The following is a 23,225-nucleotide window of genomic DNA, read 5'->3' on the forward strand; positions in this document are numbered from 1 at the left end:
CACACCTCACAGCTTGCTCTTAGGCTCTATCAATCTCTCAACCTCGGCAAACTGATAATAAAAGTCCAAGCTCTTCGCATTCAACAGCGTCCCCGAGGGCTTGATCTTCTTCCCCGAAACAATCTGCTTCACCGGCAATTCAACCTTCTTGAGATTAACCGTCGTCTACACACTCGTTAGCTTGCGCTCACCACCACGTGCAGGAAGGCAACTTACCGGAATCTCAGGCGTCTGGAAGACATATTTTGGGACATGTCTCGCACTAAGAGCCTTCCGGATCGCCTCTTTGACCCGTCCCACCAACTCCGACGTGAATTTGCGGCCCGGTCGCATGAGCAGGAAGAGCATCACTGATTCATCGGTATCCTGGGGCCGGCGCTGGCCCACGCAGATTGAGTCTGCGATTTCATCGGCGAATCGTGTGTCAATCACGTTGTAGATTTCGGCAGACCCAAATCGGATGCCGGAGGGGTTTAGGACTCCGTCCGAACGGCCGAGGAAGAAGATTTGTTTGGTAACGGGATGGATGCTGATGAAGTCGCCGTGGGTCCAGACGTCTTTTCCCATTGTTAGTAAATCAGGGACAACATGTGAGCAGGGTGGGGAATACTTACTGTCAAACCGGGCAAAGTAGGAGTCGAAATACTTCTGCGGTCCGTCATCTCCGAGGAACTTCACTGGCATGGTTGGGAATGCAGCCGTGGCGACAATTTCGCCCGGCTCTCCGTCTGGAACTGGCTTCCCCTTGACGCCAGAAGCTCCTTCATCCGCTTGGTCGTATGCCGCAATGGGGAGGCCGAGACTGGGTCCCTGGCAGCCGCCCACGTATAGAGGCGTCAGGGGGTTTTCGAGACCGAAACAGGCAGCTAGATCGGTTCCTCCGGAGATGTTTGCCAGCTGCGTATGGGCGGGGAAGCCCTCATCGTAGAACCATTCGAACAAGGACCCCGACAGCACCATGCCGGTACTAGTAACGATGGAGAGATTGGAGATGTCCGCAATATCCCTCGGCCGGACATTGTTCTTCCGCAATTCCTGCAGATACCGCGGCGAAGTACCGAAATGAGTAACTTTGTACTCGCCCAGCAATCGGATGAGGAATTTCACATCGGGTAGGAAGGGACTTCCGTCATATAAGATGGGCTTCCCGCCGAACATTAGCCCCGTAATGGCGGACAGGTACATGATCCATCCCGTCGTCGTATACTGCAGCACGACAGATTCCGGCCCATGCAGCCTATGTAACCGGGCCTCCTTATTACCGTTGAGAATATATCCACCAACACCATGAACAATCGGTTTCGGCTTGCCCGTCGTTCCAGACGAATAAACAACCAGGAACGGATCACGGAACCCAATGCGCACAAACTCCAACTTATCCGAGCCTGCCTGAGCCAGGAACGTCGCCAGCGACTGCGTCTTAGGCACACCGGTCAGATCAGCCGGATCGGCAAACCGCGGCACAGCAACCACACCCCGGAACTCCTCGACACCATCCAGCCCACCCACAATATCTCTAATCTTAGGCCGCAGATCAATCCGCTTCCCATTATAAACTGCAGCATCATCGACAAACACCCACTTCGGTTTCAGCTGCAGCAATCGATCCAGAATCCCCTTCACGCCGGTATCAGTCGAAGCCGATGAAAACAACGCGCCCAGCGCCGTCGTCGCCAGCAACACAACCAACGTATCAATACTGTTACTCGCCACCACCGCGACCCGATCACCCTTGACAACCCCAGCTGCCTTCAAGGCCTGAGTTAACCGTCCCGTTCGCTGTCGCAGCTCGCGCCAGGTAATGCTAATCGGTGGCTCAGAGCCACCCTCACGAATCTGCGTCAGGGCAATTTTACCATCTTCTTTGTTTGTGGTTGTGATTTTCAGATCACCATTCGGGGTCCGCTCCCCAGTGAAGAGCATGTTCTCGGCGAAGTTGAGACGGATGCCCTCGAACCAGGCCGGGATGCTGTCTATACGGGCTGATTCATCGACAACGGTCATGTAGCTACCTTCATGAATGATGGGGAAGAAATCCCAGCAGAAGGCCCAGAAGGCGGCACGGTTGTTGATGGACCATTGGTAGAGGTCGTGGAATGTCTGTTGGTTTTATTATTAGATGGTGTTAAACAGGGGTGTGCTATTTGATATGAGACTTGTGTAGAGACATACGGGGAGTTGGAGGCCCTTTTCTGCTTCTAGTTTCTGTTTAAAGGCCCACATCTGCGTGGATTGGGGGCTGGCATGTTCCCAAAGTTTGCGGGGAAGTGTGGAGGATGGGGAGGTCATCGTTGTTGTTGTTTTTGTCTGAATGGATGTATTTATAAGGTGATACGGTAGATAGATGAATAGGTAAGCTGAACTTTCATAGGAAATGTCAAACTTGAACAGATAATTATGGTGTTACAGACTGGTACTATTTATAAGTAGACATTGAAGATACGCCGATGTCGCCTCGGTTATCGATCGGGTTATGCGGAGATGCGGGGGAATATATCCACTGCTTATTTCCACCGTCTTGAACCCTATTTGGACCGGATTGCAATTCTATTGGATGCTAGTGACTAGATCTAGAACTATCTGTAGGAACCTGGGGGATTTATTAGAGCTGTTCTACCCGAGATGGCAGTACTTAATTGGTAATTAGTGTCTGGACTGGTTAGGGTTAGCCTTTGGGTTCGGTATTTGTTTCTATCTTACTTGGGAGTGGACTGTAGTCACAAAAGCCAAATGACAAGAAAATATATTCACTGGGATCATGCATCTTGGGCTTTAGACTGTATTTGATTTGTTAATTTCTTGTGATTAGTCTGAGGTAATTCTTTTCGTTTCCTTTTCTTGTTTGGGGGATATAATGATGCCCTGCGATAGCTGGTGGTCGTCGGTGCCGATGGAGATATATCAGGGTAAGTTTCAAGATAAGGCTGCAGCTTTACTATTTTCATGATCATATTATTTCACCTTCCATACTAGGAACGACACAAAGCTCTCAGAGACAGAAACCGACAAGGCAGGAGGAGTAAGTATAGTAGGAGTACGTTGTATATAAGGTGAAGACACACGGTCTTGGCAAATTGGGGATTAGGGCAGAATTTCCGCTTTCGGTAATGGATTTGGAGAAATGGTCGACCGGATTTGTAAGAGCTACCCCAAAGCATTTTGATCATATTTATGTGCACTAGGTGGGTATGAAAAATTTGTTTACTATCCTAAGATCATTAATAATCCAACATGCGCAAAATTAGAAGGAAATCCGAATATAAATTGTATATATATATACGCAAAATCACCAAAAAGACACAGCCCGAATCCATCCATCCTTCACTCATTCACACATCTCACATCGCACCTATCCCTAACACGATCATATCGCTGTTCAAACCACCATGTCGACACGACTTTTCGAGCCTCTACGTATAGGCAACATCACCCTAAATCACCGAGTAGTCATGGCACCCCTGACTCGACTCCGCGCTGACGAACATCATGTACCACTCCCCATGTCCACCAACTACTATGAACAACGCGCCTCAGTCCCAGGGACCCTTCTCATCGCCGAAGCAACCCTAATATCCGCAGCAGCGGGAGGCATCCCGCACGCCCCAGGCCTCTTTACCGAATCGCAGATCCAAGCGTGGAAGAAAATCACCGACGCCGTGCACGCCAAGGGGAGTTATATCTTCTGCCAATTAATTGCCCTAGGCCGTGCTGCCGACCCATCAACTCTCAAAAAGGAAGGAGGGTTCGAAGTCTCCGCGCCTAGTGCCATTCCCATGGACGATGGGGCGACGGTCCCCCAAACCCTCAGCGAAGACGATATCCAGGGGTTCATTCGGGACTTTGCAACCGCCGCTAAGAATGCCATTGCGGCGGGATTCGACGGTGTTGAAGTCCACGGCGCTAATGGGTACCTGGTTGATCAATTCATTCAGGATGTCAGTAACCAGCGGACGGACCAGTGGGGCGGGAGTATTGAAAATCGAGCACGGTTCGGGGTTGAAGTTGCCCAAGCGCTCGTTGAGGCTGTTGGTGCGGACCGTGTGGGATTTAGAATTAGTCCCTGGAATACGTGGCAGGGGATGAAGATGGCGGATCCGGTGCCTCAGTTCTCATATCTGGTGAGGCGGCTGAAGGAGCTTGGATTGGCGTATTTACATATTATTGAGTCGCGGGTCATCAATAATGTGGATTGTGAGAAGCGGGAGGGGATCGAGCCGTTCCTCGATATCTGGGGTCAGACTACTCCGGTACTGGTTGCTGGGGGTTATACACCGGAGAATGTACGTCAGGCGATAGAGGAGGAGTATCAGGGTTATCAAGTTGCTGTTGTCTTTGGGAGGCATTTCTTGGCTAACCCAGACCTGCCGTTTCGGTTGCAGCGTGGTATTCCGCTTCAGAAGTATGATCGGGATACGTTCTATACGCCGATGCAGTGTCATGGGTATGCGGATTATCCTTTTAGCTCGGAGTTTCAGACACATTTGAAGAATTAGTCTACTTTTTTGTGTTGGGATGTACTATGGGGTATAAGTGAGGATAGTAAGCTGGAGTATCGGTTGTATAGTATTATATATATAGAGCGCTATATTATAAGCCAGTGAAAGGGCTCCTCCCTTGTCTTTGACATAGCAAGTTTCTTCCACTCACAAAAAGAGCTAAATGTAATGTTTGAAAAAGGGCCATCAAAGTGTTCCTTTCTTGAGTGCCTTATCCAGTGGAACATGGCAATCATAAGGCTGAAAACAAAAATCGTAATGCGCCAGTCAGGAGTCGAACCCAGGTTTTGCCCGAAATAGAGCATGTTCTCACCGTTAAACTACCGAACGCGATCTTGGTTATGAGGTTGTGAACGTGAAGCCTTGCCAAACGCTTCTACTTCCTAGTTTAGGTTCTTTTCGCTAAAGATCATGACTTTCTTTCCCCCTGCTAATGTATGAATGTCCCTCTCCTTCACAGGGGATATCTTGATTCATGTGAAAAGAGGCTAATCTCATTCAATCTCTAAGTCACTCTAATCTTGGTGCTTGTCACTTCTTAGGGTTTGTGAAGTAGTATCCTAGGGGACAATATACTTTGATATTCATCACATGAGGAATTCACGTAGTAGGAACCGTGGTAGACAAAACTAAAAAGACAAACACAGAAGTTCCCGAAAAGATAGAGCTTCTTACATTCCTCTCTCACAGTTTATCTCCCATCATCTCAGTCTATCCACTCCCGTGCTTGCATCGTCAAGCTTACCTTCATCACTTGCGATGCAAAGATGGGCTCTCTATACATGATACGATATGTCCACTCCCTCAGCTACGAGATGTCTTTCAGACAAGCTGTAAACCCCATCTACTAAGTCATGCAATGGGTGCTGGCCATAATGATTGCCTGGCAGCATCGAACTTTGTAGTCCCCGGCTGTTCCACTATTAGGAACAGGTCTCATCGTCGATTTAGCCACCTGTTAAAAACATCGATGATCCAGAGATTACAGTCGCCCAATTCCATGTCCGACTGGTACTCTCTCAAGTCGCGACCATCAAAATAAACCAGAGGGCTACTCCTCCCATTGTTCAGGATGCCCCCTTACTGTGGGATTTCTAGAACGCTTAGGAGTATAAGCACTATACACATTAGTTGTTTAGGATATTTAATCTTACGCCTACTAATTCTTCTTGGGAAGGGGATTCCATCGTTCATTCAAGTTTAACCCGGGTCAATTTCAGGCTAGCTCACAAGTGATTCTTCGTCTTCCACTCCCGTATCGTTCGTCGGTGAAAACTATCATCCTTGAACTTATAACGAAAAGTAGAATAGTGAGGCTGGTACCTACACTTAGCTTTAACAAGGTTGCCCTGATATACCAATCGCGCATCTAGATAGGTTTGATCTGTCAAATGGGAATGCTGTATGACGCCAAATACTTTCACATCGGAACGAAGCTAATCGGAAAGTAATATTGCCCCGTATCGGTTCTTTTACCATTGATTGACGTGGTTACTTGACCTTAAGTAACCTACCGCTTATGATGGAGCTGCAAGAGCTAGGGAATGAGAATATCCTAACAAGCCTACCCCGCGAATATACATATTCTTAATATCGACTCCTATGTAACAGATCAACTACTAGGTATTCAAGATAGCCGACTATGGCATTGGCCAAACGCAGTGAATGATATTAGAGAGCGAACACAATCATACCTTTATGTATTTTTGGACAAAGGTGTCGCGACAATGTCCGAAATTGGCAGTGTAAGGGTCTTTAGGAGATGAAAGTAAGTTCCTGAAGCCCTTTATATAAGTCTATAGCTAATTCTCGACAGCATTTCATCATATCCCGCAAACAACATGTCAATTTGTATATTCGGACCTAGGAGAATGATCAATAGACGAAGAAAACATAAAGTCCGCACTGGAAGCCACATTCACGGCCAATATCATTCACCGGCGATTCTCGTGGAACATCAATAGCAGGGTCTATGAACCATAGCCAGGACCCCCCTTCTAGAAATGTTCTTGCCGTCTATCGGCTTTTCTGTTCCATATATCTAACTGTCTATTTTTGATTCATTCTATTTGTCTATGGAATATTTGACCGCATACTCGCAGAACGCGTCTGCAACGGACATTAAACAAAAAAGGAGGAGAAAGAGAAGAATGAGAAGGAAAAGCGTTGGAAGAGCCATGGGAAAAGGTAGCCAGTCTGAACAACGTTACCATAGTAGAGTCAGTTGGTGACTACTATGAACCACCCTGTATAGCCCACCCACAGATACTGTCATTTAAGAAATCATCCGTCCAGAACCACTCGTCGATATTGAAGTTCAGGTCCAGATTCTCTTCATCATATCCGACCCCCCATCTACCAGCCCTTGCTCTAGACCGTTAACAGGCACCGGAGATTTCCTCACTGTTTCAGCCGGCGTCAGAAGCCCCGTCCCCACATCCACCATATCCAGCCCATGGATCTCGGAATATTAAACCGAACTCCCCCCTTCGCCGTGACTAATCTCCTTTTCAAACTCCATAATATACGCCCCAACCGTAACCCCCATTGTCTTCTTAAATGCGCGACAAAGATAACTCGGCGAAACTCCAACCTCTTGCGCCAACTCCTTCAACCCCCACTTCATCGCCACTGCATCCTTCTTCACTCGCAACAGCGTTATAACTCTTGCGGCAACCTCTTCTTTCTCTCCGAGAAAGCTGGCATTATCGGGTTTACATCGCTTGCATGGCCGAAATCCATCACGGCGCGCTTGCTCTGCTGTATCATAGAACACGACATTGGCTCTGCGAGCAATGCGCACAGCACAGGTGGGGTGACAGTAGAACTTGGTGGATTTGCCGCCGTATAGAAAAGATGAATGAGATGATGGGGCGCGATGTGTGATGGCGAGCCAACGGGAATGGGAGGTTTGGAATAAATTGGGACTGGTAAAGGGAGATTGTGGTTCCATGTTGAGATGACAGATAGAGTGGCCAGGGAAGGTTGGGTGGAAGTTGACGTTGAGTGATGTATAAGTGAGTTCAGTCGGGGCCTTAGCACTGAGGGGGGTATGAACTAGCACTATAACTGATCTGGCTATAGGGCTAGAATAGGTACCTGATTTTTGTTCATTCTTAATGCTAAGTTTTGGGTCTAGAATTGGGTTCTACTCTTTATGTTACATCGAATCGTTAGGGCTACGCGAACCTAAATATGTGGGGTCCCCGCCGTTCTAAACTATAACACTATATAAACCTTGTAAGAACTTATACCCTACCAATTGACCCTCCAATCCCACCCCTTTACTTTGATCCTGACCCAGAGGAAACATAGCAAAGAAGCTACATAGCTGAGTCCTGCGAAAAGCGCGGCGCCCAATACTTTTCTTTCCCTGTAGCATCCACCGCATTAAGAAGACTCCCAGCAATAGGAATACTTGCCAGCACCCCAAAAGATACGACGGTGAAGCAGCTTGCGTAGTATCGCCCATAGTCGTGAGTGTCACAAAGCTGGCCTAGACAGATCGGCGTCAGGCTAGTACTCGAACCGCTACAGAACCCAAATAGTATTATGCAGACAATGAAAAGTGCCGCGTTATCTAGGTCTGAGATGACGATGTCCGGCAACCAGAAACATAGAACGAAGACTGTGCAGAGGGACAGCGAGACAATCATGGTATTGTACCGGCCGAGCCGATCAGCCAAGTAACCCGCCACGTACCGCCCAACGCACGAAGCAACATTGAGAATCGCGAGAAGCTGATATGCGAACGCTGCTGACCCTGTCAACGCCTCTTCTTGAGGGAGATGCTGCCAATCAATGGAGTAGCTGGGCGTGTATGTGATAGGTATGAAGTATGCGAGATCCGTCAGGACGAGTCCAGCATTCGTGACTGCCATCACTCCTGTACCATCCATGAAGAAACGAGGGTCGGGCAATGTATCCCGCCATGTTGTTTCAGCTCCTTTGCGCGGTGGAACTCTGCTTCGGCAGAACGTCACACTGATGGCGCAAAGCATAAGCAGTACAGATACGAGAATACGGATTGACCATCTTCACCCCACTCGAGGGAGGAAGGATTATATCATCAGGGGAAATATAACGCCGCCGAGACTGCCTCCGATGGATGCTATGCCGCTGGCCAGACTGCGACAGTCCATGAGTCAATGAGCGACGCAGCCCATCGATGGAGTAAGGAGAAGGGATGAGCCGATATCCGTTAGGATCGAGAATTACAGAAAGATTTGATAGTATTCTATGTCACTATTAGCAAAACAAGAGAGCATTGGGCAGTTCACGAGAAAGGTAATTCCAGGAGAATATGTTGAGAACATATAATTCATGGAGAGTCATATGAAAGCTGATCTTACCTGTGCAAACGCCGAGTGCGAAAATGCCAATAGGCGAAACCGTCCCTGCAATGATCAGAGCACGCGGGCCCATTGCATCAAAAATCGGTCCAACTTGCACCCCACAGACCCAATTCACAAAGGCGTAAACGGAGAATATTCAGCCAATAGCCGACTGTGAGTATTCTGGCAAGAGTACTTTTGAGACAACGACCTCGAACACACCGGCTGTGTTGTAGATCCCTAACGATGCAGTTAAACCACACCACGCACCCAGCACCACCAACCAGGCATCACAACCACCCTCTGGATAAGTAACCTTAGTAGGAGAATAAAGCTCATGATCAACGAGTGTTTCCTGCTTCTCATTGATTGAACGCGAAGCATCCATTAGGGACAAACCGTTTTCAGAGATCGCCATTGTCTCCTAGTGCTTCACTGAAACAGTCCTGCAATTGCTCGGAGTGAAAAAAGCGAGAATATGTTAACAATAAAGCAGTGAAAAGATATCAGCTGAAGCACAGCAATTTAAATCATTTAGGATAGAACATATAGTCTGTATAAATTTAGAATAACCAATTAAATCCATGCACTGGAAGTGTACTTAAAGTAGCCAATCAGCGACAAGCTACGGAGCGTTGAACTCAAAATGACCAATCAGAGTCAAGCCCTAACTGTGTACTCAAATTGGCCAATTCAGTAATAACTAAGTCGAATTCAAAATCTATGCTCGGCGGCTAGTATGATAGGGCTGAGAAATCAACATATTGCAGTGCACTTGGTGTGCAGAATCCGGGAGATCATTGAATAAGCTTCGACAGAGTATTGTGGAAGATTGTATGTGGCCCTCCGATGGCCTAACTCGCGAGCTTATCGTCAACAAGACAGTCTTTTCGTTATTATAGTAGGTATCTTAGGATATACTGAGTTTGGCTAGATTATATGTCTCCTTGTCGAATCCGACAAGATCAGTAAGGTGGCAGACCTCGTCGCCACCGCCGCTAACAAATTGTGCTGGGCTTGGCATCTTGGGGATGGAATATCTATATACGAATATGCCATGTTTGCTTTCTTCTGTTTGTTTTAGTATATCACAATCGAGACTATATGGCTTTCGAGCAAAATATACATCAAGCTATAAGCCTATTGGCATAAAAATGAATCAATAATGAGCTCAGTGCATCATACTGCAATGTTTCAGCTTTCTCCATGTCCTTCCCCAAGGGCCCGAACTGCATCATGACTTCAGATTGACCCACTCTATATTATAAATCAAAGGATGTTGAAAATGTTTGATTCTGACACCTGTGCTGGCTTTTTGTTTTTGTTAGGATTTTCAATGTATTAACAGCGAAAACAGGAATAGTTATAGTCTGACCCAGCGACCTCTCTTTCGAACCCTAATCAGTACAATCCACGAAACCAGGGACTTTGGACGTGCTTTCTTTTCTTTTAACATACCTATGGAGCTCCCAATTCCACCTCTAACTCATTCAAACCCACCTCGAACGGTGAATCGTTCTCCACACAACATCGATTACCTTGAAAATGACAGTGACGACCAAGCACCAAGGCAAACTCAGGGCAAGCCCCCGGAGCTATCCACACTATTCGCAGAGATTGTGTTTGTAGTAGTCTGTTCAGTGGGACAGCTCCTCTTTGCAATCGTGCTGGCAAACACCCTCGTCAACCAGATCACTCTGATAGATGCGTTAGGCCTTGATGGGTCCAAATCCCCATGGTTGATTGGTTCTTTCTGTCTTGCCAATGGTGTTTCTGTCGTGGTATCGGGATCATTAGCAGATCTCATGAACCCTAAGTGGCTCACTGTGGGTGCTCTGGTCTGGCTCACGGTCTGGAACCTCATTGGGGTGTTCTCCATCACACCATCCCGGATGGTGCTACACTTTGTTGTTCGTGCAATGATAGGCCTTGCGGTAGGCATGATCCAGTCGACTGCCATGAGCATGTTGGGACGCATCTACAAGCCCTGTCAGAGAAAAACAACAGTCTTCTCTTCGATGGCTGCTATGATCCCACTGGGATTCGGTGTCGGCGCGCTGCAGGGTGGTGCCTTCAGTGCCCATCTTCACTGGGTTTTCGGCTCTACAGCCATCATGTGTGCCGTCTGTACAGTCGCTGCATACTGTGCGGTTCCAACGCTTCCACCATCGTCCGGTCCAGCAGGTGAAGGAAAACTGTCCATCAAGGACTTTGACTACCTTGGAGCGATCGTTTCAGTGAGCGGGTGTGGGCTACTCATCTTCGGATTGACACAGGGCGCACCCACCCACTGGACACCATATACATACACATTGGTCATTGTAGGTGTACTGCTCCTTGTTGCCTTTTACTTCGTGGAACGCTGGGTATCCCGACCAATTATCGACAACCGACTCTGGAAGACACCAGGTATGATATGGCTGCTGATATCATATTTCCTGGGATACGGGGCATTCACCGGCGCGTGGATGTTCTACGCCGTCCGCTTCTTCCTTACCATTCAAGATAAACCCCCAATCATCGCTGCGCTTTATTTCATACCTCTTGCCATATCAGGAACAGTGGCTACAGTGGTAGTCGCCAAGACACTCCATGTTCTCCCAGGCCACTACATACTCATATGCAGCATGATTGCATTCGCTTTGGGCCCGGCCTTCTTCCTTCCACAGACCTCTAATACTATTTACTGGGCACTGTCGTTCCCTGGTGTCATCCTCGTGGCTTTTGGACCGGACATGTCGTTTGCAGCCGCGTCCATCTTTGTGACCTCCAACGTGCCAAAGTCCTTCCAAGGCTCGGCGGGCAGCTTGCTGGTTACCATGCAGAACCTGTCATCCGCGATCTTTACAGCTATTGGAGATACGATTGGAGAGTGTATTACGAATGGAGAGGGTTACAGTCTGAACCTTGATGCACTGAGAGCTATCTGGTGGTTTAGTCTGGCGACATCTTTGCTCAGTGCTTTGATCTGTGGGACTTTTGTCCGAATTCCCAAGGCCGAGGAGAAGGAACATCTACAGTGAATATAGTATCGTCTGTACTTAAAATGCTTGGACCATAGCCCTTCAAGCGAAAAAGGAAGTAGAAGAAAGAAAAGGAAGTGTCAGTCACTTATTTTGCCTAAGCAAACTAAGGTATACATAGTAGGACATGTAATTGCGGTGCAAAGCTTCTACAAAACATAGTTCACTTCAAGTTGCCATCGAGTATCAGGACTATAAGAATATAAGCCAAATGAAGATTGGGCGGCTGAGGTCACTACTAGAGGGCTGAAGTGGATGGCTTGGCATTTTGGGGGAGATTTGCGTATATACAGAATTGGAGATCTCCAAGAAATTTCTACCGATGTATGTCCACCATTTGTAATTGCTCTACACCGTTCCGTTCCGTTCTACTTTTGAAAGTATGCGCTGGTAGTTATATATATATATATTAGTTGATTGGAATCACTATAGATATCGTAAATATAAGTATAACCTAGATCCTGCTACTACTGTTCGCCATTCAAGCGGTGGATTACGATAGTCAAGTAGGTATCTATTGTGTCCATATATCCAAGGACGGGATAAGAATAGCTAATTGTACGAAGAACTACGCCATCACAGCTCATCTGATGGCGCTGCAACTTTTCCGTGACAGTTCCTTGGGTCAGGGCCTCCGCATAATCGCACGGCCTTCTTGGCTACAATACCCAGAAGAGCGTGATGGCCACTCCGATATCATTGAATGCACATCTAAAATTGAGGATTCAAACGGGGACATAAAGATCGTGGACTGGTATGGGAAAGGTGATCCCGAGAACCCTCTTAACTGGTCATCTACCAAGAAAGCATGGGTGGTCTTCGTCATTGGCTACTATAGCTTTGTTGTATACATGGCGGCACCGATATACAGCCCTGGAAAGGAGGCCTTCAAACATGAATTCAATGTGAATCCCGCCGAGTCGTCTCTCGGACTTGCTCTCTATGTGTATGTTATTGCTCCCCCGGTGACCTATTTCACGTTCCCCAAACTAAGCGCTTTTCGACGAACAATAGCTTAGGTTATGGCGCCGGACCGCTCCTCTTCAGTCCCCTGAGTGAGATCCCTCGCTTTGGTCGGAACCTTCCATACGTGATATCCTTCATTATCTTCACGATTCTATGTATTCCTACAGGGTTTGCCCCCTCAGCTATCGGGTTCTATTTCCTGCGATTCCTCCAAGGCTTCTTCGGTAGCCCCTGTCTGGCCACCGGCGGCGCATCCATCAGCGACGTCTACGACCCCTACGTACGTCCCTACGCCATGGCAGCATGGGTGTGCTGCATATTCTGTGCCCCAGCCATTGGCATGTTAGTCTCGGGATTCGCGATCCCCGTTCTCGGCTGGCGCTTCTCCATGTGGGAGATCTTAATGGCCGCCGGCCCAGCCCTAATCCTCATCCTCCTCCTCCCAGAAACAAGCCCATCAACAATCCTCTACCGAAGAGCTCAGCGCCTCCAAGCCACAGACGGATCAAAACAATACCGCACAGCAGCCGAGCTCACACAATCACACATCTCCTTCCACGATATCATCCGAGAATCCCTCCTAACCCCAATCAAAATCACCCTCCTAGACCCGGCCATCCTCTTCGTAAACATCTACACCTCCCTCGTTTACGCCATCTACTACACCTTCTTCGAAGCCTTTCCCCTCGTCTACATGGACATCTACAACTTCAACCTCGGCCAAATGGGCACAGCCTTCCTGGCCATCGTCATCGGCACCACAATCTCCGTGGTAATATACAACATCTACAATTACCTCATCTTCATCCCGCAAGCCAAATCCAAGTCCAAATCTACTCCCTGTCAAAACCAAGACCCAGAAGAACTCCTCACCCCAGCCTTAGTCGCCTGCTTCGGCCCCTCAATCGGCCTCTTCCTCTTCGGGTGGGCTTCCCGTCCTGAAATTCATTGGATTGTCCCCACCCTGGGCATTGTCATATACCCCGGTTGTGTGTTCGTGCTGATGCAGTCGGTCTTCTTGTATATCCCGGCTTGTTATCCAGAGCATGCGGCGAGTGTGTTTGCCGCGGCGGATTTTATGAGGAGCGCGTTTGCTTGTGGAGCGGTGGTTTTCTCGCGGCCATTGTTTGGCAATTTGGGGGTTGGTGGTGGGTGTTCGCTTCTGGCTGGGTTGACTGTTCTTTGTATTGGGGGGATTTATTTGTTGAGGTTTTATGGGGGGTTCTTGAGGAGGAGGTCTAGGTTTGGACGGGGCGAGGGAGGGAAGGAGTGAGATGACTTTCTAGGTTATGTTAAAAGATTTATGAGCATGTTTTATCTAGATAGAAGTTTACTCTTCGGTTCATCCGCGAGAGCTGCTCTTGTTCAATCGTAGAATAAATACACCACAGTCTATGATAGCACATAACGCCCACTTGCGTATAACTCCAAACTATGCCCAATAATATCAATAAAAGGCCATTGGGCATTCCCCCGCATGATCCGTGCCCACAGATGTACTACGAAAAACGCTAGTCTCTCACAATTCAGCCCATCAGATGTATTATCCTCACTATCATCCAGAGATGTTCTGCCTTCTTCCACAATCCGACGGACCCAGTTCAAAAGCCGTTGCTCATGTTCTGTCTTAATTGTCAGTTTCTTTTCCTGACGGGTGCGAACAACTGTATTGGGGTTGCTGGTGTAGGCACTTACCTTCCAGTGGTTGCTTTTCTTGCGTTTCGCCTACAGCATGCAGCCATTTACTCAGTAGAACTGCGAACTCTACACCGCAGAGTGCGTGTTGGTTACTCCATACAAAGGCTTGGCTTCGAGATATGTACTCCAGGCCTAGCTTTACTGGGATGCTCAGCGCGTGAGTGGCATGGAGTAAAGCGGGAAGAAGGCGGCGACTGCGAATAAGAGGCCCAGAATCAAGTAATGTGGAGGCTATTTGTCTTGGATCTCTTGTCATCAACGCTCTACAGGGCCCGAGGTCTAACTGAAGCCGGGTGTATGCCAATCCCAGTAAAGCGGTCGATGTAAAAGGTATAGGGCCGTTAGGGTTTAGAGGATCAAGACTGGATTCGGGTGCGAGTTGCCAGGTAGATGTCCAGCGTCGCAGGGCATTCCTTTTTTAGTCAGCTAATCTCAAACCAGACCATGTAGCAACGGCGATGGATGATTCTTACTCGAATATATCCAGCTGATCCGATGAAACAACACCTGACAGCGATGCTTGCCTGCTGAGGAGAATGCGATGAAGCAATCCATGTATCAAAATAATGCTGGCTGACGGGGAAGGGATTGGCTTGATTGAGCTCGGGGCATCCTTGCCCGCTAAGAGAAAGGTTAGGGCGTCTTGGAAAAGGCTCTGCTCTCGGGGAATATCTCGGCGGAATTGTCTCCAGTTGGTCTCGTCGACCGCTCTCCACTCCTCGCAGGTGCACGGGAGTCGAAGGTTAATTTCGTGACTCAAGAGAATAGGCGGTAGGTTATATGCAATGCTTTGCAAGTTGAGGAAGGCAAACGCAAAGAGTTTAACACGGCGATCCAGCTCCAGTCGTAACCATGTCTGCCAATCAAGTTTGTCCGAGTCTGGAATGTTTACTTCTACCAATCCGCTTTCTCTCAATAGACGAACGAGTGTGCTTTGAAGACCACAAACACTTTTGACAACCTCGGGATCTTGCTGCCAGGTTGCGTATATAGCCAGATTGAGTAGACACCTGATATCATCTGTAATTGTCGGACTTGGAGAATAAGGGTCAGGATTTACGATGATTGGCTGGGGTAAAAGGTTAGATTCGCACGTTGCTGCCTCTCTGTGTCGCTGTCTCTCATGAAAAATTGCTTTTGAGGCGTGAAATAGTAATCGGCCTTTACGATGCTCATACCGATATTGGGCACCAGATGCTGCCATGGATAAAATCAACTCTAAGGAATAGTTCTCCGGCAGAAACGATGGCCCATGCATAAAGGGAAAATGCGGATAAACCCTGTCAAAGTAGGCATTTAAGAATCGAGTTAAAGAGTCCCGGGATGGCAAGGTGAATCCAGGCATTAAATGTTGAAATGGACCGAGGGCTTGCACAATATGTGCCCTCTGTATCTCAGTAATCTTTAATTGTGGCATATACACGGCTGCCTGCACCGCTGATTCCAGAGAGTAAGGAGCTCACTATCAGTGTTCGCGTGCTTAGTAGAAGAGTCGAATAGTATCTTACCGGCTGGATTCAAAGGAATAGGTAATAAAGTGGGTGACTGCGCCCGGTGAGCACCCTCGCTTTGCTCCTCGTCGTAGTCCGGCCTTGAAATTTGGGAGACACGAGTGTGGTAGTTATCCGCTTGCAGCACATTGGAGAGTGGTGCATGTTCTAGTGGGATACTCCTGAGATCGACGAGACTCTCCGAATCAAGGGCCAGACCCATACTGTCGATGAAACTAGTGAAGTCCTCCAAAGGGTCATAGAAATCGTGTGGATCGGGAAATGTGATAACTATCGACCTTTCAGAATCACACCTATGGATTCACGGTAACGGAGGGCTTACCTGGTTCTTGAGTAGTAGGAAGCACTGTATGACCGGAGCTAACTTCAGCAGGCAGCGTGTTTGCTGTTGCTTCTACAGCGGGTGCATTCGCTGATGAATACCGCGGAAGGTGGTTACCGTTCGATGCCACCCGAGAGCTCGTGTCCACTGTAGCACTAAAGCCTGGAGTAGATGGTGAGATGAAGGACTCTGCCGTATTTGGGGACTCAACCCGCGAGGATCGATTCCTCGAGGGAGAGATAGTGTCTGAATACAGTTCACTAGCTTGTGAGTGAACTTCATTACGCGAGGGTGTCAGATTCTGACCGCCACCATGGGCGATTCGTTGGTGACGCTTTAGCAGATCCTTCCTGGCAAATGTCTGTCCACAGGAACATGCAAAGGGCTTTTCATTTGTATCTTCGAAATGTTAGGTTTTTAGTTTTCGTAGCCTCAAACGACTAGAATATACTCAGTAGACTTACGGAGTCTCACATGACGTTGGAGATGCTCTAGACGTCGAAAGTCACGCTGGCAGTATGTGCAAGTGAAAGTCTTTCCTACCCCAGTACTAGATTGACGGCCCACATTGGAGATGCGGGAAGGTGGCATTGTTCTGCTCTCATGCGAGATTTTGTCTGTCGGTAAAACTTCTCCAACGAAGATTTGTTGGAGATGGATGATAGGTATGCACGTGACGTGATGTCATCACCTTTAGGTTAGGGCTCGAGGGATGAACAAAAAAAAAAGGTCTTCGATAGCTCAGATTTGCATATAGATTTATGCGGCTAAGGTTTCAAAGTTAAGGCGTGCATCTGGAAGCACATCCAGCGTTAGGTTCTTCAGTTGTCCTAAGTATGTTGAAAGTCCTCTCGAGTCATCACCTCCCACTTCAAGTCTGTATACTTGAAGAACAATCAAAAAGAAAAAACACACGGCAAGGAATTTTAGGCTTGAAAAACAGGATAGTATAGAATTTCCTCTTCAATGGCCCTCAACCCCATTGTGGATGAGTTAGTTGGCTCCTCGTCGCCACCGCAAGATCCACCATCACCAACGACGCACCCCCCATAACTTCCATGACCGCTATATCTGCTGCGAACGCCTTTCCAATCCAATTACAGAGCTCGACCGCTAGAAGTGAGTCAATGCGGAATGTGTGCAGAGGTGCGTAGACGTCCACCTCCTTATCCTCAGGTATCAGGTGGTATGAATGGACCATCTTGTCAATGACAGCTCGTCTCACAATTTCACGTGCTTCTTGTAGAGAAGTCGCCTCCTGGAAGAGCTTTTTGAAATCTATCCGACCATGGCCTTCGCGTTGCAAAACAGGGTTACCGGAGATATTCTCAAGCTTGAGTCGGCTAAAGAGGGGCGTTTCAACCAACGTGTTGCGGTCACCACCGCTGCCAGAAATTCCGAATACTAGTTGAGCCGTATCGGGGTCCAGGAACTGTTTACTGGGATTGCAATAATGGTTCAGAATACCATATAATTGCGCTCTGGTCACGGGTGCTAGTGACCCGTATGCAAGCACCTTATCGAGAAACCCAGCCGTCTCTACGAGTATACCGTCGTGGACCATAGGTCCAAGATCCAAGGACACAGCCCTCTGACCGTGAGCAACTCGATAGCGTGCTAGGCTATCCATATACAAATGCCCGGCAGCGTAATTAGACTGACCGGAGAGTCCAATAACATTACTGGCGGAGGACAGCATGACAAAGAAGTCCAGGTCCTTGGGAAGAATCATTTCCAGATTCCAGGATCCAAGGGCCTTGCATTCAACAGCCAGTCGCCAATTCTCATAGGCCATGACGTTGAACATCGAATCTCGTAAGGCCATAGATCCCTGCACGCAACCCTGTATCGGGGGCATTGTCTGCGATACCTTCTGTATACCTTGCTTCACGGACCCCGTGTCTATCACTTCGCATGGGAGAGCATGAACTTACACGCCCTTTGCAGACAGTTCATCAATGAGTTCAAATGCAGCAGGGTGGGATTTACCTCATCGCGGCGTGTTTGCCCACCTATTGCCCGTTGATGAAGCTTGCCTGGCGTAAGGCCCGCACGAGGCAAGGCCAAACGCGTGATTTCCGCCAGCCGCATACTGAACCGGGTAGTAGTCAAGTCAAGCACACCCCGAAGCTCCCGTGGGTGGACGGCTCGACTGATGAGGAGGATGCCTTGAGACTGGTGACATTGGGCAGTCATCAACATTCCGATATTGGTCTGGGGAAAATTGTCGTCGACCACGAGTTCTCGGTACACTGATGGCATCTCTTTTTTTTTTTTTTTTTTTTTCTATATCTTTCCGAGGTTCAATCAAAATGCTGTTCCGGAACTTGAAAGGGGGAGATGGGGAATTTGATGTACGCAGGAATCGGCATGATTCCCTTTACTTACGAAGGCAAACCCCGTGACTGACCCACTGGGGCAGTGTATTGATCCTTCTATGGAACGGTGGACAATATAAGCTAAAGAAATCGTAGTATGTATGTATGTATAGACTGACATGTGGAGTAGTAATGGTACGTGTAGAAAAATTAACATTATAAGATGTGGTACCATACGGTATTTAATGTAAATCGCGCTGAAACAAAGAATCGAGTGGGGGCCATGTTGGTTGGCCTCCTCAGTTAATGCCAGGAGAAGAGGGCAGGAAATGTTACTGTACTGACTCTGACTGTACTGACTGTACGGTATCATCACTCTGGAGGGGAAGAAAGCAGAGCCCGAACCCTGTTTGAACCACTTTTAACAGTTCTACTATAGTTCGGGTGCGACGTTGGTCTTTCTTCCCGGGTTTTTACCGCCTGTCATTGACTGTCATTGTCATTGTTTCTCCGTCTCTACCGTGAATCCGATCCTTGTCGCTTGATTTCTAGTCTCCCTCCCACTCATGTCTTATTACTCTCGTATCTACGCTGACATGGCCCCTAATGTGCCGCAGGTCCGGGAGGAATATAATCTACTTCTGATCTCTTGATCCTGAAAGCCCACTACCAGACTTACCACGCCTTCCCCCAACTTTTTCACACCATGGCTGCCACCGACGCCTCAGCCTTCAATCCTCGCACCCACCTTCTCCCCCACATCGTCGACCATTATGCGAAGATCAAGCCCGAGGCGATCTATGCCGAATATCCAGTCTCTCTCATGAGCTATGACGATGGCTATCGGCCAATTACCTTCAAGACATTTGCCAATGCGATCAATGGCATTGCTTGGTGGCTGACGCAGAAGCTGGGCCCCGGCAACGGCGAGATTCTAGCATATGTGGGACCCAACGATCTTCGATATCCGGCCTTGGTACTGGGTGCCGTTAAGGCGGGATACCGGGTAAGTGATGGGTGGGAATCAAATTGTGGCAATGCATGAAAGATTAACTATAGAGCGCAGATGTTTCTCACATCCCCGCGCAATAGCGTGGCCGCTCATAGTAGCCTTTTCAAACGGCTCGACTGCACCAAGCTGGTCTCTCCTGTGCCCCAACCTCCCCCAGTCAAGGCTATTCTGGAGGCGCAACCAACACTGGAGGTCCTTGATGTCCCCAGTGTAGAGGATTTGATTAACAAGGACTATCCGCAATTTGAGTTCTCGAAGACCTACCCGGAAGCCGCCAGGGAGACTCTAGCTGTGATGTAAGCGTTGTGCCATTTGCCCCGAAATCTCACTGAAAATATGGAATCCTGACCCGTTAGCCATACCTCCGGGTCCACGGGAATCCCTAAGCCGATCGTCTGGACCCATGACACCGCCTGCAAGCACATGCATATGACTGCCTTGGATCCTCCGGAAGGTTTCGAGAGTCAAGACAGCTGGTTGTTTGGCAAGAGAATATTTCTTGTGCCTCCTCCCTTCCACGTAAGTTGCTTCGGTATCAACCAACGATATACATGTGGTGTGGAAGTCTAATCTCCTGGAAGGCTGCTGGGCTGGCTTATTCGCTTTTCATCAGTATCCCCGTCAGCACGACCATCATCTTTCCTGCATCCGGGGGTCTTCCGACTGCAGCTGCACTGGTAGAGGCGAGAAAGAAAACCCCCATCGATATTCTCTTAGGGGTGCCATCAATTATCCAAGAGCTCTCGCAAAGCCCTGAACTCTTGGACTACTGTAGCATGCACATGAGCTGCTTAATATATTGTGGCGGGGATCTACCCCAGCCGATTGGTGATACCGTGGCCGCGAAAATCAGACTTACCAATCTGTATGGAGCCTCGGAAGTGGGGATGATCAGCACTATTCACTCCAAAACAGACCGGGATCCACGGAAGGATTGGCGATATCTTCATATCCATCCCCAGATGGGTGCCGAGCTACGCCCAGTAACTGATAAGGAGCATGAGCTTGTCTTGGTCCGCAACCCGGAGTTTGAAGCACACCAGTTTTCTTTTACTATTTTCCCAGATCGACAGGAATATCATACAAATGACCTGTTTGTGCGACATCCCAACCAGCCAGATCTCTGGCGCTGGAGCTCTCGTGCAGACGATGTGATAGTCTTTCTGAATGGTGAGAAGACTAATCCAGTATCAATGGAACAATACATTGCTGTATCCAATCCCGAAGTGTCTGCGGTCTTAGTCGCTGGTGCGCGCCGCTTCCAGGCATCTCTCCTGGTTGAGCTGGAACCTGGAAAGCAAGACCTCAATATAACAGAACGCGCCGCTATGATCGAGAAACTCTGGCCCAGGATTGAAGAAGCCAATGCTGTGTGTCCAGCACATGCACGTATAGCTAAAACCCATATTCTCTTTACCCAGGCTGGAAAGCCTATGCTTCGTGCCGGAAAGGGAACTATTCAGCGAGCTGGTACACTAGCTCTGTATGCAGCAGAGTTAGATGCTCTGTATACTGACGCGGATAGATTGTCGCAGGCTGACAATGAACAGCCTGCCAGTCTCGCTGGTGTGGATAATCCTCAGCTCCTTGCAAATTATATTCGGCAATCGATGATGTCTGTCACTCGGTGGAACCACCTTACACACACTGAAAATTTCTTCGACCAGGGACTGGACTCTCTGCAAGCCATCACCGCGACTCGGATATTTAGGAAGGGCCTTAATTTCCCGACATTCAGTCCTAACCTGATTTACCTCCATCCCTCCGTGGCGGAACTCACCCAGGCGGTTCTACGCCTGCAGCAATATCAGGAGGCTTCTACAGAGGCCACAAAGGAAGCCCAGCTACAACAGCGGGATCAGCTACTACAGGAGCTCAGTGGGCAAATTAAACCCCCCGCGCCTAAGAGACACATAGTCGTGCTTACTGGTTCCACCGGTAGCCTGGGCACGTATCTTCTTGACGCCCTCTTGAAAGCTCCCTCTGTTGCTCATATACATTGCCTGAACCGCAAGACTGATGCTGTGGATATACAGCGCCAAAAGAGCAAAGCGTACAGATTGAACCTTGATCTTGATCCATCTCGTGTTAGCTTCTGGCCAGCAGATCTGTCAAAGGCAGGGTTAGGTCTAGAGCCTGGTGTTTTCGAGACCCTGCAACAGACTACTACACTGGTAATTCATAATGCATGGGCTGTCAACTTCAATCTCTCGCTGGCATCTTTCAGACCCAATCTAGCCGGTGTGCTAAATCTCATCAACTTCTGTGCCCAGTCGGGGCAAACTCCACATTTGTTCTTCATCTCATCCATCAGCTCCACCATGGGCCACCGCACTGCAAACGGGTTGACACCCGAGACAGTCATCAAGACAACCACACCGGCGCCTAATGGCTATGCGGATAGTAAGTATCTCGCAGAGCAGTTGCTCGACCAGGCCGCCCGGCAGGATCCTGTGCATGTGCATGCCTCGTTTGCCCGTGTGGGTCAGGTTGCCGGTCCAGTGCGCTCGCCCGGTCTATGGAACAAGGCAGAATGGTTCCCGAGTCTCGCCTTGAGCTCCTTTCATTTAAGTGCTCTGCCCAACACGCTTGGGCCGGTCCTGGACCGCGTCGACTGGATGCCGATCGACCTCCTAGCTGAAGTACTGGTAGACTTGGCACTGCGTGACGATAGAGCGACAGTCGGTGAGTCTGTCAAGGTGTATCACCCGGTGAACCCGCGCCCCCTGAACTGGGAGGCTATTCGACCGGTTGTGGCAGCGGCCCTCTCGAAGGTCTCTGGGAAAGCAGTGGATACCATCCCCTTCCAAGACTGGGTGCTGCGCGTCCGTCAGGATATTGAGACTGGTTCCAAGCTGGACGACGGTGAGCTGCAGGCGCTCCTGGCCAGGAACCCCGCCGCGAAGCTACTCGAGTTCTTCGAAGGGATAATGTCTCAGACTGAGCGGGAGAATGCTCTGGACACACGGCTCACGGTAGAGCTGAGCGACAAGCTGCGAGCAGTGGATGCGGTGACACCTGCATGGATCCATAAATGGGTTGCCGAGTGGCTTCAGTGATTATTTGACGTGAGCCGGAGTTGATAGCGCATCATTAATACATATTTGCCTTGGTTCTAGCAATGAAGAGAAGCACTAGTATGTCGATTCTTTGACACTACTACGTTCCATTAGGATAATACTTGATAGTTGACTATTGTAAATTAGTCCATACCATGATTGGACACTGCGGGCTGTGGTATTACTACTCCTCCATCACAGGTGGCTAGCTGAGCGAGCCCCATAGTGCGGATTCCTAGTACTAAAATAGTGAAGTATCATGGGGAGGGGTGGCTCCGCACCGCTGTTTCGTGGATTGCGAATGGTGGGGAAAATATATCCCATCAACCGCATACGTATTGCCAAAGTTACTCCCTTCAAGTTCAGCTGCGGCAGTGGGGATCTGTGTAAATAATTCTTACATTACTCGTTACACAGATATATATGGGGCAGCTGAAAGTTCAGCTCGATGCGCGCTGACAGGGAATAGCATATATAAGAGTCCTC

General features: G+C 48.7%; 8 protein-coding genes across 8 annotated transcripts; 4 read left to right on the forward strand and 4 right to left on the reverse strand.

Annotated features, from left to right (window-relative positions):
* Positions 1-9: 9 nt before the first annotated feature.
* On the reverse strand, positions 10-2,329 carry BDV38DRAFT_238499 (acetoacetyl-CoA synthase). The gene has a single exon (XM_032053673.1). The coding sequence runs from the start codon at positions 2,002-2,004 to the stop codon at positions 166-168; it is 1,839 nt and encodes a 612-aa protein (XP_031917079.1). The 5' UTR covers positions 2,005-2,329; the 3' UTR covers positions 10-165.
* A 974-nt stretch (positions 2,330-3,303) lies between these two features.
* Positions 3,304-4,493, forward strand: BDV38DRAFT_297212 (alkene reductase; the record flags this gene model as incomplete). The annotated part of the gene is made up of 1 exon (XM_032063083.1): positions 3,304-4,493. Exon 1 carries the CDS (start codon positions 3,387-3,389, stop codon positions 4,491-4,493), a length of 1,107 nt encoding a protein of 368 aa, XP_031917080.1. The 5' UTR covers positions 3,304-3,386.
* Positions 4,494-6,966: 2,473 nt separating this feature from the next.
* Positions 6,967-7,449, reverse strand: BDV38DRAFT_279472 (uncharacterized protein; the record flags this gene model as incomplete). The annotated part of the gene is made up of 1 exon (XM_032059027.1): positions 6,967-7,449. The coding sequence occupies one exon, from the start codon at positions 7,447-7,449 to the stop codon at positions 6,967-6,969; it is 483 nt and encodes a 160-aa protein (XP_031917081.1).
* A 302-nt stretch (positions 7,450-7,751) lies between these two features.
* On the reverse strand, positions 7,752-9,218 carry BDV38DRAFT_268741 (major facilitator superfamily domain-containing protein; the record flags this gene model as incomplete). Its single annotated transcript, XM_032056831.1, has 5 exons — positions 7,752-7,858; positions 7,897-8,531; positions 8,715-8,733; positions 8,849-8,941; positions 9,053-9,218. The coding sequence occupies 5 exons, from the start codon at positions 9,216-9,218 to the stop codon at positions 7,752-7,754; spliced, it is 1,020 nt and encodes a 339-aa protein (XP_031917082.1).
* An 897-nt stretch (positions 9,219-10,115) lies between these two features.
* Positions 10,116-11,853, forward strand: BDV38DRAFT_268742 (MFS general substrate transporter; the record flags this gene model as incomplete). Its single annotated transcript, XM_032056832.1, has 2 exons — positions 10,116-10,168; positions 10,383-11,853. The coding sequence occupies 2 exons, from the start codon at positions 10,116-10,118 to the stop codon at positions 11,851-11,853; spliced, it is 1,524 nt and encodes a 507-aa protein (XP_031917083.1).
* A 590-nt stretch (positions 11,854-12,443) lies between these two features.
* Positions 12,444-14,092, forward strand: BDV38DRAFT_297214 (MFS transporter; the record flags this gene model as incomplete). Its single annotated transcript, XM_032063084.1, has 2 exons — positions 12,444-12,799; positions 12,868-14,092. 2 exons carry the CDS (start codon positions 12,444-12,446, stop codon positions 14,090-14,092), a joined length of 1,581 nt encoding a protein of 526 aa, XP_031917084.1.
* A 119-nt stretch (positions 14,093-14,211) lies between these two features.
* BDV38DRAFT_268744 (transcription factor domain-containing protein) lies at positions 14,212-17,551 on the reverse strand (the record flags this gene model as incomplete). Its single annotated transcript, XM_032056833.1, has 5 exons — positions 14,212-14,445; positions 15,020-15,975; positions 16,026-16,298; positions 16,351-16,596; positions 17,395-17,551. 5 exons carry the CDS (start codon positions 17,549-17,551, stop codon positions 14,212-14,214), a joined length of 1,866 nt encoding a protein of 621 aa, XP_031917085.1.
* Positions 17,552-19,188: 1,637 nt separating this feature from the next.
* Positions 19,189-23,136, forward strand: BDV38DRAFT_219170 (uncharacterized protein). Its single transcript, XM_032052765.1, has 4 exons — positions 19,189-19,674; positions 19,735-19,976; positions 20,037-20,199; positions 20,262-23,136. The coding sequence occupies exons 1-4, from the start codon at positions 19,375-19,377 to the stop codon at positions 22,737-22,739; spliced, it is 3,183 nt and encodes a 1,060-aa protein (XP_031917086.1). The 5' UTR covers positions 19,189-19,374; the 3' UTR covers positions 22,740-23,136.
* Positions 23,137-23,225: the final 89 nt, after the last annotated feature.

Source organism: Aspergillus pseudotamarii (genome assembly GCF_009193445.1).
Source record: "Aspergillus pseudotamarii strain CBS 117625 unplaced genomic scaffold BDV38scaffold_9, whole genome shotgun sequence".
Classification (NCBI taxonomy): domain Eukaryota; kingdom Fungi; phylum Ascomycota; class Eurotiomycetes; order Eurotiales; family Aspergillaceae; genus Aspergillus; species Aspergillus pseudotamarii.